At 45.7% G+C, this 13,740-nt stretch overlaps 1 protein-coding gene across 3 annotated transcripts in view; it reads right to left on the bottom strand.

Moving 5' to 3' along the window:
• Positions 1 to 13,740, bottom strand: part of TMEM255A (transmembrane protein 255A) — a 54,017-nt gene that overhangs the window by 32,849 nt on the left and 7,428 nt on the right. For all 3 annotated transcript variants that reach the window (XM_034781504.1, XM_034781503.1, XM_034781502.1), the window contains exon 3: positions 4,618 to 4,680. In XM_034781504.1, the coding sequence (XP_034637395.1) occupies positions 4,618 to 4,680 (63 nt within the window). The remainder of the gene's footprint in view (positions 1 to 4,617; positions 4,681 to 13,740) is intronic.

Consider the following 13,740-nt stretch of genomic DNA (forward strand, 5'->3'; position numbering starts at 1 on the left):
TGCTGCTAGAAATAAGCCTGCTTGCAGCCACCACTAGTTAAACACCCCCCCCCCCCTTGAAGCTGTATCCTGGGCACACACCACTCTGCCCTCTGGAACTACCCCTAGTATAAGGTGCACCCATTAGGTTAGATTTAGCCTTTAGTCTAGATAAATTGTAATTTCATTTTGTATAGTTGTGGTTAAATTAGGTTTAGAAAATTGCTTGCATTGTACTCTGTAATTTAGGCTTAAAGAATTGTTGCATTGTGTTCTGTTACTTGCTAATTTGTGTAGTCTTGGTTAAGTTAAATCATAGATAAGATTTTGCTGTGTTCTGTATAATTGTTTCTCTGCTGTTTAAACTTGCAGCCTGTCTGCTCTCTGTCTCCCTAAGTTTAAATCTCCCTCCTCCCTCTCTGCTCCACCACCTGCTCCTCTTCCCCCATCCCCCAACCCCACTCCTCTACCACTGCCTTTCTCTCTCTCTCTCTTTTAATCCCTTCCCCCACGTGCTCACCACACTCCTGCTGCTGCCAAACCTCAATTGTATTACTGAAGTTTAGCATAAAACCCCATTGGTTACCCTTTTTCTCTCTAACACATCTCACATTTTACATTTAACCACTGTGACGTATTTTTACCTAGAGTTGTTGGTTATTTAACACATTTTACCCATAACTGTTAGTTGGTTATATGCTGCTGTGACACACCCTTTACATAGGAAGTGTTAGCTACCTGTTACATTTATACTTCAGTGTTAATTGGTTACCAACTGTATTGTACCCCACTGTATTGTACCCCACTATTGAACCCCCCATCCTATTTACTAAAAGAAACCCCTCCCCAATTGTCTACCTTAACAAACCCCATACCCCTCACTATTAAATTTTCCCTGGTTTTGCATTTTCTTAATAAAAGTTTATTTTGCACCCCACCAGTGCAGTAGTTGTCCCCCAAGATCCCCTACCTGCTGGCAGGGTCAGGAGGACTTGCTGGGGTTCTCCAAGGATGTACATTGTTATCTCTCAAACCTCAGCTGACGGGATGGGAGAGGGAAGATATTCATTCTTTAACAAAGGCTTCCTTTCTCCAAAGAATTAGTCAGGCATTGGAGTTAAATGGATATAAGCAAAAGGGAAATTTTTTTAATTTTTAATTTAATAATTTTGAGAAGCCTGACTAAAAATCCCTTCCCTGCCCAACTTTTCCCTCTCATTGCTCTTGTGATACCATTTCACTATTTCTCCAAATACTACAGCCTTGCAGGCTACATAGGACCTGAATTTACAAACAAGAAGTAACTTTTCGTGAAAACGATTTGTTCAGGCCTTTCCTACATGACAAACAAGAAGGAAGAGAGAAAAAAGCGGGGCACAAGCCCATTTCCCCCCCTTTTTGCAGGTGTCACCTGAGGTGCATAAAGTGCTTTGAGATGCTGGTATGTGAGGTGCTACAGGGAAATCTTATGGCCATTACCCTGGTACCCTGCTTTCCTGAACATTAAGAGGTGAGGAGGAGGAAGACAGCAGGGAATTAATGTGTAGGTTTTCTGTTGTGAATAGGTACAATTGTGGGTTCAGGTAGTTCCCACATAAATACAGTTCTGTTCCAAGTTCCATCCTGACCTTCCACTCCGACACCTTTTCAGTTGCTCAAAACTTAAACTTTCTCAAAACAACTCCTGTGGGGCTCATGTTTTCCATGCTTCATCTCAGCTTACTGTTTTTTTTTTAAGTTTCAAGAAGTTCAGTACTGCGGATTGGAGTTATTCAGTGAAAGGAGTGGTCATTTCCCATACATTCCTCAGATAAGCTGCATTCACACTGCTAACAACAGAAGAAACAACAGTGTTTCAAGCTATGAGCATTTCGAATTGCAAGTGTGGAACATTCATGGCAAATTTCTCTAAATTTTCTCATGCATAATCACTTCTCATGCAAATCTAAATGGCTAAGGCACAAAATGAGTTACAGCTAGACATAAAAGGGAATAAGTCGACATTCTATAAATACATTAAGATAAAAAGGAAGACAAGGAAAGTGTTGGTCCTCTAATTAGCAAGGAAAGAGAGCTAATAACTGATGACATCACAGAGGCTGAGGTGTTCAATGCTTATTTTGCTTCAGTCTTCCCTGAAAAGGTAAATTGTGACCAAATGCATAACACAATTAATATTAACAACAGAGGGGAAGAATACAAGCCAAAATAGGGAAAGAACAGGTTAAAAATATTTAGATAAGTTAGATGTATTCAAGTTGGCAGGGCCTGATGAAATTCACCCTAGGGTACATAAGGAACTAGCTGAAGCAATCTCCGAACCGTTAGTGATTATCTTTGAGAACTCATGGAGGATGGGTGAGGGCCCAGAGAAGGGCAAGCCATCCCTAGAACAAACAGGACACAGGAAATTACAGACCAGTCAACCTGGAAAGATACTGGAACAAATGATTACAAAATCAATGTGTAAGCACCTAGAGGATAATAGGGTTATTAGTAATAACCAACATGGATTTGTCAAGAACTAATCATTACAAACCAACCTCATTTTCTTCTTTGACTGGGTTACTGGCCTAGTGGATAGGGGGATAACTGCAGACATCATATAGCTTGATTTTACTAAGGCTTTTGACAGTTCCACTTGCCATTCTCATAGGCAAACTCGGGAAATGGGTACCAGATGAAGTTACTATAAGGTGGGTGCACAAGTGTTTGAAAGATCATACTCAAAGAGTAGTTATCAATGGTTTACTGTCAAACTGGGAGGGTGTATCAAGTGTAGGGTGACCAGATGTCCCTATTTTATAGGGACAGTCCTGATATTTGGGGCTTTTTCTTATATAGGCGCCTATTACCCCCCACCCCCTGTCCCGATTTTTCACACTTGCTTTCTGTGGGCTCCAGCAGCAGTCAAGTCCTGGGTCTGGTACTATTCAATATTTTCATTAATGACTTGGGTAATGGAGTGGAGAGTACACTTATAAAATCTGCAGATGATACCAAGCTGGGAGGGGTTGCAATCACTTTGAAGAACAGGATGAGAATTCAAAATGACCTTGACAAATTACAGAATTGATCTGAAATCAACAAGATGAAATTCAATAAGGTCAAGTTTGAAGTATTCCAATTGGGAAGGAAAAACAAACAAACGTACAACCACAAAATGGGGAATAACTGGCTAGGCAGTAATAGTGCCGAAAAGGATTGGTGGGGCGGGTTATAGTGGATCACAAATTGAATACGAATCAACAATGTGATGCAGTTGGAAAAAAAAGGCTAATATTCTGGCGTCCTGTAACAGGGTTGGCTGCCTCCTGAGCTGCTCTTTGTGGCCAGAGGTCACTCTGCAGTGCCCTGCCCTTTCTTCAGTCACCAGGTAATTCAAAGAATCCCCTCAAGGGGTCCCATTTATTTAGTCTCTAGGTGCACACTGGCCCTCCAGCCCACCCCTAGTTCAGTCTCTCTCTCCTGGTTGTCCAAAATAACACAAAGCCTTTGAGAACAGAACTCAAACTCCCACAGGCTTCATCCCAGTTCCACTGGGCACAGCCCTTCCTCCCTGAGGGTCTGTCTGTCTGCTTCCCAGTACCTCCTGCCTGGAGTTTGTCCTTCTCCACAGGCTTTCGCAGCTGATGTCTTCCACTTGGTGACTCTGGGCCCTGCAGGAGCCTTCTACTACTCCCTGAAGTGTCTAAAGGCGTAACTGCAGTTTCCTAAGCTTGTCCCCCTTCGCTGCAACTTCCTGCTCCTTTTAGACTGGAATCACTTGATTCCTCTCACCTGGTTCATTCTGTAAAGACTTAGATCCATGGACAAGCCACCCTGTTCATACCTGTAACAGGCATAGGCGCCGACTCCATGGGGAAAAATTGGTGGGTGCTCTACACCCACCGGCAGCTCCCGCCCCACCGCCCAGCTCACCTCCGCCTTCTCCCCGACCGTGCCGCGTGCCCGCTTTTCCCCCCTAGCTCCCAGTGCTTGCGCCGCAAAACAGCTGTTTCGCGTGGCTGGGAGGGAGGGGGGAGGAGGGGGAACGCGGCATGCTTGGGGAAGAGGCGGAGGCGAGCTGGGCGGTGGGGATTTGGGGAAGGGGTCCAATGGGGCAGGGAGGGGGCGGAGTTGGGGTGGGGACTTTGGGGAAGGGGTTGGAATGGGGGCGGGGTGGGGAATGGGTGGAGTCGGGGCGGGGCCGTGGGTGGCGCAAGCACCCATCAGTGCCAGGGAAAGTTGGCGCCTATGGTAACAGGAGCGTCATATGTAAGGCACCAGCAAAGCAGAAGTTTTACCTAAGGAAGGACTGCGGGTTCCAGACTTAAAGAGTATTTTCGGTTTATCTCTTTATTCTGGGTTTTTGGGCCAGATCCTCAGCTGGTAACATCAGGGCAACTCTACTGACCTCAATGGAGCTACAGTGAATTACAGCAGCTGAATAACTGGCCCTTTAAACTTAACTACAAATGAGACAAAGACATGGAAGTTCATTCATTACTGTTCAGCAAGTCTACAAAAACGTAAGGCTGACAAACGCGCTACTCTAGTGCTAGGCAAACACATTCTAGCACTTTAAAAACAAGGGTTTACTACTATTCTTTAGGTAATTTTTTAAATAAATTAGCTACACACAGATACAGAACTTACCATTTGTCTTTTGTTTTCTATCAAGTTTGATCCAATTATTCCAAGAAATGACCCAAAACCAAGCTGAAAAGCAACATATTGCAAATGTTTATATAGGGAAGATACCCAACATAGTTAGCATACACACAGAGTAGGGTTAGACCCAGAAGCAACAAAAAAATGCATTTCAAACACATTCCTCTTTGTACAAGAGGCCCAAACTTAAAATCTCATGCAGCTGAAGAAAATAAATGCAGGAATCACATTAGTGGTGTAATGCTTCTAATTCTTCCTACCTGAAATTGCCGAGTACACAATTTACATGGCAATAAAAATTACTTCAAGCATATAAAAATAAAAATATATATGTGTGTGTGTGTATCCCTATAGATAACATTTAGAAATGGGAAAATGGATGCAAGATGAGGATTTGTATTGCTGGTCTTCTTGGAAAAAGGTTGGCGCACTCAGGCCCCCCTCCAGCAAACATTTATGCACGCAAGTAACTTTACGTATGTGGAGTAGACCCCATGGAAATCAATGGGACAACGCAATAAATGTTTGCAAGATCTGGGTCTAAGTGACTGTACCAAGGATCACCAAAATCTTAAGTTAAACAATGAGACTGTTAGTCATTAGAAGTAAATGTTTGTATTTATTGCACTGACATTCATATTAGCACTCATTTAATTTCTTCCATTCCTGCCTCATTTAAAGGGGTGTCACAAGATGGTTTTGAGGACAATTAACAATAATCCTAAAGCAAACTATTAGAAAATAATTTCACTGCACTTCGTCAGCATAATATCTCAGTACAACAGATCCTACTGGGCCTGGTTTATATAGTCTGTTTATTAACCTACTGATGGAATGCTATTGATCCTCTTATTAAATCTGAAAACCCAACTGATCAGCTGTTGTAGGTTTTGAGGATTTTGGTCTAGATGCTGGTAGTAGCTACCCAAGAAATAAAACAGGGAAGAGTGTCCCTGAATGACCACGTTAGAATGATTCAAGGAACAGAATCAAGTAGCTTGTGATCTACATTTAGGTTCTGGAAAAGGAAAATTTGTTTTATACAATCTATATTAATAGAAATGTCCATGAAATTTAGCCAACACAAAGTGAATGAAAACAGATGTTTGCATTTAAATCCTTCCCTGCTTTGTTTGCAACCCAAATACTTCAGTATTATTGTGTAATGCAAAAGAACCAGAAAATGAAACTGACTGGTCTATTTTCATTGTCCAAACTGAGCAAAAAGGACTCAAACAGCAAAACTCACAAAAATCAAATTACAGTTTTAAAATTATTTCAACACAGGAATCTATGGCATGATTAGCAACAAAGCTGTAGATATCACTTTTCGCCTGACAGCATTTAAGCAGCAGGGCAAGGTGGTTTGGTAGGTATCTAGAGCAGATATTAAAGAAAACTCTTGAATGTGTCTGTACAAAACTGACATGACCTACATTTAAAGAGAAATGTGCACTTGGCTGTAGAGAATAGCCACAAACCAAAAGATGAAATGCAATAATAATTAAATCTGAAACGTATGAATGAAATCTGTGTAGGTGGAGCCAGGGCCGGCTCCAAGGTTTTTGCCGCTCCAAACAGCCAAAAAAAAAAGAAGCCGCGATCGAGATCTGCAGCAGCCCTACCACCGCCGCTTCAGTCTTCGGCGGCAATTCGGCAGCTGGTCCTTCACTCCCAGAGGGAGAGAGGGACCTGCCGCCAAAGGTGCCGCCCCTCTCCGTTGGCCGCCCCAAGCACCTGCTTGCTGGGCTGGTGTCTGGAGCCGGCCCTGGGTGGAGAAGTAACAGTGTCCATAGGTCTGTCCACCCAGTATAGCGGGGTGGACAGAAGAATACTTTATTTGTATTTACTAGACTTCATTCATCACCAAAGAGAAAGACAACTCAGTGAACCTGAGTTATACATTGGTGGCTACATTCAGTGAGGGAAAGAACAAAACAACCAAAGCTGTGTTAGTACTGTAAGAAAGAGATGGTATTTAGGGTGGCATTGGAATCTGCTTTCACATCAAAAGAGTACATAGCTTCCCTGAATGGCCTTTTACGCATACATCTGGATGTAATATGAAGACATCTCAGTAAGCATTTTTCTATGTGTGGCCTCCACAAAAACAGTCACATTTCCAAACCCAGCTGTCCTACAGATCAAGTCTCATGATATTTGGTGGTGTTTTTTCTTTTTAAACTCCCAGCTCCTGGACTCGTGATCACATGATAATTTCAGCTTTCCTTAAACCAAACAAAAAGGTTTCTAGCCCTCAGTTGTGGAGAAAAGCTTGAAATTATGAAATCTGAAGTCTCTAAAACCCAAAGACAAATAGAAAGAACTCAAATTTATAACTTTAAAAAAAAATCATGGTTTTTAAGCCAAGCTTGTAATTTTTGGGGCCTGGCTTATGATTTTTGAATACATGGGGATGGCAATCTTGACTACACTCACCAAATACTCCCTTAAATATCTTTCACTCCAATTCTCTGCTCACACGTTAACTTGAATGTAAGGTACAAGAGGAAAAACACACCAACAAAAAGTCTTATCCCAAAACATCATCATAAGAATCTGCTATCCAGAGCAATGTCATGCACAAGGCACACTGGCAAAAATAGGTAGGGTCCCTAGGAGACATAATGTAAAAAGGCAAGAACTTAGCTAGTTTTGCTAAACACTAAAATTAACCCCAGATATCTTGATGTTGATTTATGCATTTTATGAATGCATAACTACTAGCAAGAAAAGTGTGAAGTATCAAGTAATAATTTCTGTGATTTCCCATTTTGATGGTGTTCTTCTGGAGCGGGGGTATCTGAAATGTAACCACCTGAACAGTGGGAGGATGGTTTTGAAAGGGAAATACGGAAGCCTGTTCACTAAAATGCATTACAAGAAGGATAGTCCAGGATTTAAGGCACTCGCCTGGGACACAGGAGATCTGGATTCCATTCCTTGCTCCGCCACAGACTTCCCATGTGACCTTGGGCATATCACTTAGCCTCTCTGTGCCTCAGTTCTCCATCTGTAAAATAGTTCCCTGTCTCAGAGGGGTGTTGTGAGGATAAATACATTAAAAGATTGTAAGGTGCTCAGACATTGTAGTGATGGGGGTCAGATAAGGTGCTACAGTAGTAATAATGAGTATGATAGATAAGAGATTTTTCTCTCAGTTTGTGCTCTTATCTGATTCCCCTGTCATGATTTCTCTTCTCTTAGCACAAATAATTAACATTTTATTAGAGTAGCAAGAAACAACTGCACGCACCAGGTTCTTTTTTTATTGTTTGTTTTTGTTTTTCAGAACTGGTCATGCAACTTTTTACAGACATGCACCTTTTTTTGGGGGGTGCTGCAGGGGTGTGAGGGCTCCGGCTGGGGGTGCAGACTCTGGAGTGGGGCCAGGGATGAGGGGCTCAGGGCTGGGGCAGAGGATTGGGGTGCAGGGTGTGAGGGTTCTGGGGTGGGGCTGGGGATGAGGGGTTTGGGATGCAGGAGGGTGCTCAGGGGCTATGGTGGGGAGAGAGGACTCCCCCCAGCTTTCTCCCCCCACAGCAGAAGCACCTGGGCTCGGGGGGAGAGGCGCCTCTCCTCACCACGGCAGCTCTGGGGTTGGGGCTGCAGGATAGGTGCCCCTCCCCCAGCCCAGGCTGGGCCGGCCCGGCTACAGCTGGGGCCGTGCCACTCCGGCCATGCCTGGGGCCACACCACCCCAGCAGGTCTGGATGACCCATCCACGGCTGGGTCTGGGCCACTCCGGCCGTGCTTAGGGCCAGCCTGGGCCACACCGCAGCAGAGCTGGGGCCAGGGAGGGGCACCCCACGCTCCAGCAGGTTGGGAGCCAGGCTAGGTAGGGGCCAGGGGGATCGGCACCCCTCCCCTGGCTGTGGCAGGTCCCTGGGTGGGTTCCTTGAACTCCTGCGCAGTGCTAAATAGACTACTGTGTGGCCACGCAGCTTACAGGCAACTTAGGGGGTGACTGCAGATAGTTTTAAACATGACAGAAGGAATCTGTCTTAAAAGGAGCCAATATGGACCTTCTTGCTACACATGCCAATGTTATCTCAAAAATTCGGGCCTACATGAACCCAGAAGCAATGGAAGAACTGTTGGTCAGCAAGATGCAATCAGGAGAAAAGGCCTCGGGGAAAAGGAGGTTGTGAATTTTATCTAGATTAAGGCTGAACATAAGGGTGAACTGTCTCAAAGTGTTTTTTTTTTAGCTAAAGTCACTAATTGGCCATGGAATCATATACTTGTTAAAGGGTGCAAAAAGAGTTAAGAATTTGAAGGTTCTTTGTCAGACCCTACCTGAACATGCTGGAGCATGCCAGAATGAGATGGTTTTCCCTAGGTCTGGCCACTTTGTAAGCAGACTGATCACATGCTTATGAATACTTTGTTACTGTGTTGGGTGTAGAGCAATTGTATAAAATAATCATTTGGACTTTGGACTTAAGAAAGGAATTTATGGCTAAATTAGTATCTGGCAATCTCCCATATTAATATTTCCATTATTAATTTCCATTATTAAAAATTCCAACAAAGGGTCCCCCCTCCAGACCCTTGGAACACTTGACCATGATAAGGAGAAGAAAGAAGAGGACACGGGAGGATACGTTCAGTGAGAGCCTGCAAGCCAGTGCTGCATTAGACTGGGAGCAGAGGGCCTGGAGGGTGAATATTGCAGAGGGAATGGACAGGGAAAGAGCAGACAGGAGAAAGCCCCAGGAGACACAGAGGGAGATGCACCAGGACATAATGGGGCTTCTCCAGAAGCAAACACAGATGCTGCAGAGTCTTGATGACCTACAGGTCCAACAATCACAGGCTTGCCTCCCTTTGCAGTCATTGGAGAACTCCATTTGAGCATCTCCCTACCCATCCAGCCCCCAACATTCCACATGGCATCATGGGCTACAACCTACCCTTACTCCTCCACACTGCGGGCCAGTAAAGAGGACACTGCTTTACATACACTGACCTGTAAGAGCCACGGTTGCTGTATGTGTAGCCAATATGAACTGAACTGGACAGGAGTGCTCTTTCCTCTTGTTAAGTTCTGTTAATTTATTTCAGAAGTTTTTATTCTATTTGTTTTTTAATTGCACGTTGGAATTTTGCACTGGTTTTGATATGCAATAAAATCTATTTTTTGGTAAATAATTCATCTTTATTACTTCACAGCATATGCTGCAAAATGCCAAGCGCTACTGAAAGCGCCCACAACTTGTTATTGTATAGGGTGCCAGAACTCTCAGAATCAGTGACAAACACAGAGTAATAATTATGAATATACAAGCACTGCAAAATTAATAGGTGCATTACCAGACAGGATAATATTCATAAATGTACACCAAGCACCACACAATTCCTAACAGCCCCCAGAACTGCAGGGCCAGGCAGAGCACAGTTCACCACACCACATTACTGCAGCTGACAGTCAAAAAGCTCTTTCAAGATCTCCTCAGCTGCATAGCTGCATGTTGAGCTCTCCTAATAGCCCTGGTGTCTGGCTATGCAAACTCACCAGGTAGCTGCTCCACCTCAGCCCTCCACCCTGGCAGTAACTTTTACCCCTTTGCCTCACAGATACTGGGCAGGATACAACATGAAGCTATAACCATTTGGATATTTTTCTCACTGAGATCCACTCTGGTGAGTAAACAACGCCAGCGCCCCTTCAATCTACCAAACACACATTCAACTGTCATTCTGCACCTGCTGAGCCGGTAGGCGAATCTTTCCTCGGTGCTGTTGAGGTGGCTGGTGTACGGCTTCATGTGCCAGGGGAGCAAGGGGTAGGCAGGGCTCCTCAGGGTCCTTATTGGCATTTCAACATCCCCAATGGTAATCTGCTGGTTGGGAAAGAATGTTCCTGCTCACAGCTTTCTGAACAGTCTTGTGCTCTAAAAGATGCGAGTATCTTCCCTGACCAGCCCACACTGATGTTGGTGAAGCATCCCTGATGACTAAGGCTAAGATTTTGTCATGGATATTTTTAGTAAAAGTCACAGATAGGTCACAGGCAAAAAAGAAAAATTAACGGAAGCCGTGACCTGTCTGTGACTTTTACTAAAAATATACCTGACAAAATGGGGATCTGCGGGTCCCCACACCACCTGAAGCGGGGCAGCTGGGCAGGGGCTAGGAGCCGCATGCAGCTGCTGGGGTACCACTGCTACCGGGAGCTGCAGGGGTTCCCCCCGCTGCCCAGGGCGGCTGGAATCTGTGGCGGTTCCCCTGCCACGGTCAGGAGCTGCAGTGTTCCTCTGCCGCCCGGGGGCTCAGGAGTTCCGTGACTTCCGCAACCTCCGTGACTAAATTGTAGCCTTACCGATGACCCACCAACCCTTGCATAACCACAGAAAAGTAGCCCTTCCTGTTGAGGTACTCTGTGGCAAGGTGGGCTGGTGCCAAAACAGATGGCAGACATATCCCTATTGCCAGGCCGCAATTCAGGAACCCCGTTCCTGCAAATCCATCTACTATGTCCTGCACTTTAATGGTCCCCCACACTTGCATGGCAACAGCCCCCATTGTGGATTTCCCACTGACTAGTAGCAATCCAGCACTGCCAGCTTTCGCCGAGTTACCGTCACTCTTCTTAACTGTCAGTGCAGCTGTCATTCTGGTGTCCCTGCGCTGGCGGGCTGGGGTGGGCTCGGCACACAGATCCAGGAATGTGGCCTTTTGCATCTGAAAGTTTTGCAGCCACAGCTTGTCATCCCAAACTTGCCTTACAATGCGATCCCACAAGTCAGTGCTTGTTTCTTGGGCCCAGATGCAATGCTCAACTGTCTGCAACTTCTCCGTGAATGCCACCAATAACCTTGAATTGGTTTTCACCGTGTCCCACAACAAACTGTCCTCCACAAAATCATCACGTCCCCCACTGCTCTGCTTCTTCTTGTGGCTTTGTAGGGGATCATTCGTCCTGTGTTTGCAACGTTGCTGACAGTAGTGCAGAGCTGTGCAGGCTCCATGCGTCTGTCAGGATGGCAGACAGTGAGAAGTGCCACACAAAAATGATGGGATAGGGATGGCATTAGGGTGACCAGATGAGAGGAAGAAAATATCAGGACACATGAGGGAGTGGGGGGGGGCGGTGTCCGCCAATGGAGCAAAAAAAAAAAAAAAAAAAAGCCGGCAGAGCGAAATATCGGGACAAATTGCGTCCCGAACAAAGATCGGTCGGGATGCAGGACAAACACCTAAATATCGGGACAAATTGCATCCCGACCAAAGATCAGTCAGGATGCGGGACAAATACTTAAATATCGGGACGTCTGGTCACCCTAGATGGCATTATGGGATAGAGAAAGTTGCATGATGGGAACGTGACCTCTTGTTCCCAGTCTCCTCTGTGTGAGTTGTTTCTGTCCCACAATGCATTGCCAAAATTTCCCAAAACACAGTGCCCTGGATCATAGCAAGTTGCACACTGGGTTGCCTACCCACGGTGCACTGCACTGTGCATTGACACAAGCACTCCTGGTGAGCATGCGCAGTGTCCATCAAGAAGCCAAGTGTGCACATGCATGAGCGATATCCTTACTGCAGCAATCAGAGTTTGTAGTGTAGACATGGCCTCAGATTCTCTTCCCAAATTCGAATCCATTTTCAATCACTAACTGTGGTATGTAACGTAACGGTGCAGACCCACCGCCCCGGTGCTTCCTGCTGGTCGTGCTGGGAATTAGCTCTCTTGGACCAGCAGGGTGCCTTTTACTCTCACCCGCCGTTACCTCCACTTTCTCCACCGTCTCCACCATCTGGACCCACATCGCTCCCGGACGGCGGTGTCCTCTTCGGGGCACACTCCTCTGGCTGTGCCCCAGCCCGCTGTCTCCCCCGTTTCGGGAGACAGGCAGTCCTCAGTCCCTCTACTTGCCTCAGCGGCCAACTGCAGTCTCTAGACTAGCCCCTGGCTTCCGGAACAAACTGCAGTCTGGATTTAGGCCACTCTCCTCACTGGCAAGTGTGGGGGAGGAAACCCAGGCCTGCCCACTACTCTGCATCCCAGCCCAGTGCTGCTATAGCTGGCAGCCACTTACTGCCCCTCCTCCTATTCCCGCTTCCCACTTTCCCTGGGCCACTTCCCCCGTAGCCCTAGCACGTTCCCTGTCCTTGCTTCAGGGCCTCAGTCTGGCCATGGTCAGCCAAGAGCTCCCCTATTTCTACGCTACCCTACCCAGCACTGCAGTATCTCCAGTGCTCCTCGGCAGATAGTTCTTCCCCCTTGCCCTCCAGGGAAACACTGCCTTTGCTCTGCTGAGCAGCCCTTTATATATTGGCTGGGACTGTTCAGTTTGGAAAAGAGATGACTAAGGGGAGATATGATAGAGGTCTACAAAATCATGATTGGCGTGTAGAAGGTAAATAAGGAAGTGTTATTTACTCCTTCTCATAACACAATAAGTAGGGGGTCACCAAATGAAATTAATAAGCAGCAGGTTTAAAACAAACAAAAGGAAGTATTTCTTCCCACAATGCACAGTCAGTCTGTGGAACTCTTTGCCAGAGGATGTTGTGAAGGCCAAGGCTATAACAGCATTCAAAAAAGAACAAGATAATTCATGGAGGATAGGTCCATCCGTGGCTTAGCCAGGATGGGCAGGGATGCAAAACCATGCTCTGAAGTATCCCTAGCCTCTGTTTGCCAGAACCTGGGACTGACAACAGGGGATGGATCACTTGATGATTACCTGTTCTGTTCATTCTCTCTGAAGCACCTGGCATTGGCCACTGTCGGTAGACAGGATACCGGGCTAGATGGACCTTTGGTCTGACCCAGTACGGCCATTCTTATGTTCTTAATTTCAGGCACATACTGAAGTCTCACTGAAGTCAATGAGGCTTAAGCACATGCATAAATGCTGTGTTGAACCAGGGCCTATAAACATAAAAGCAATTATAATGGGTGGCTGTGCTTTATTTTTCATATCTGAATTTATGTCAATAATAACACTTCTACCAGTAGATCTTCAAGTGCTGTACAAAGGAGTAGCATTATCCTCACGTTACACAAAGGGAAACTGAGGCACAGAGAGCAGGCGTGTCTTGCCCAAGGTCACCAAGCAGGCCAGTGGCAGAAGTGGGAACAGAACCCAGGTTTGC

This window comes from Trachemys scripta, chromosome 9, assembly GCF_013100865.1.
Source record: "Trachemys scripta elegans isolate TJP31775 chromosome 9, CAS_Tse_1.0, whole genome shotgun sequence".
Lineage (NCBI taxonomy): Eukaryota > Metazoa > Chordata > Testudines > Emydidae > Trachemys > Trachemys scripta.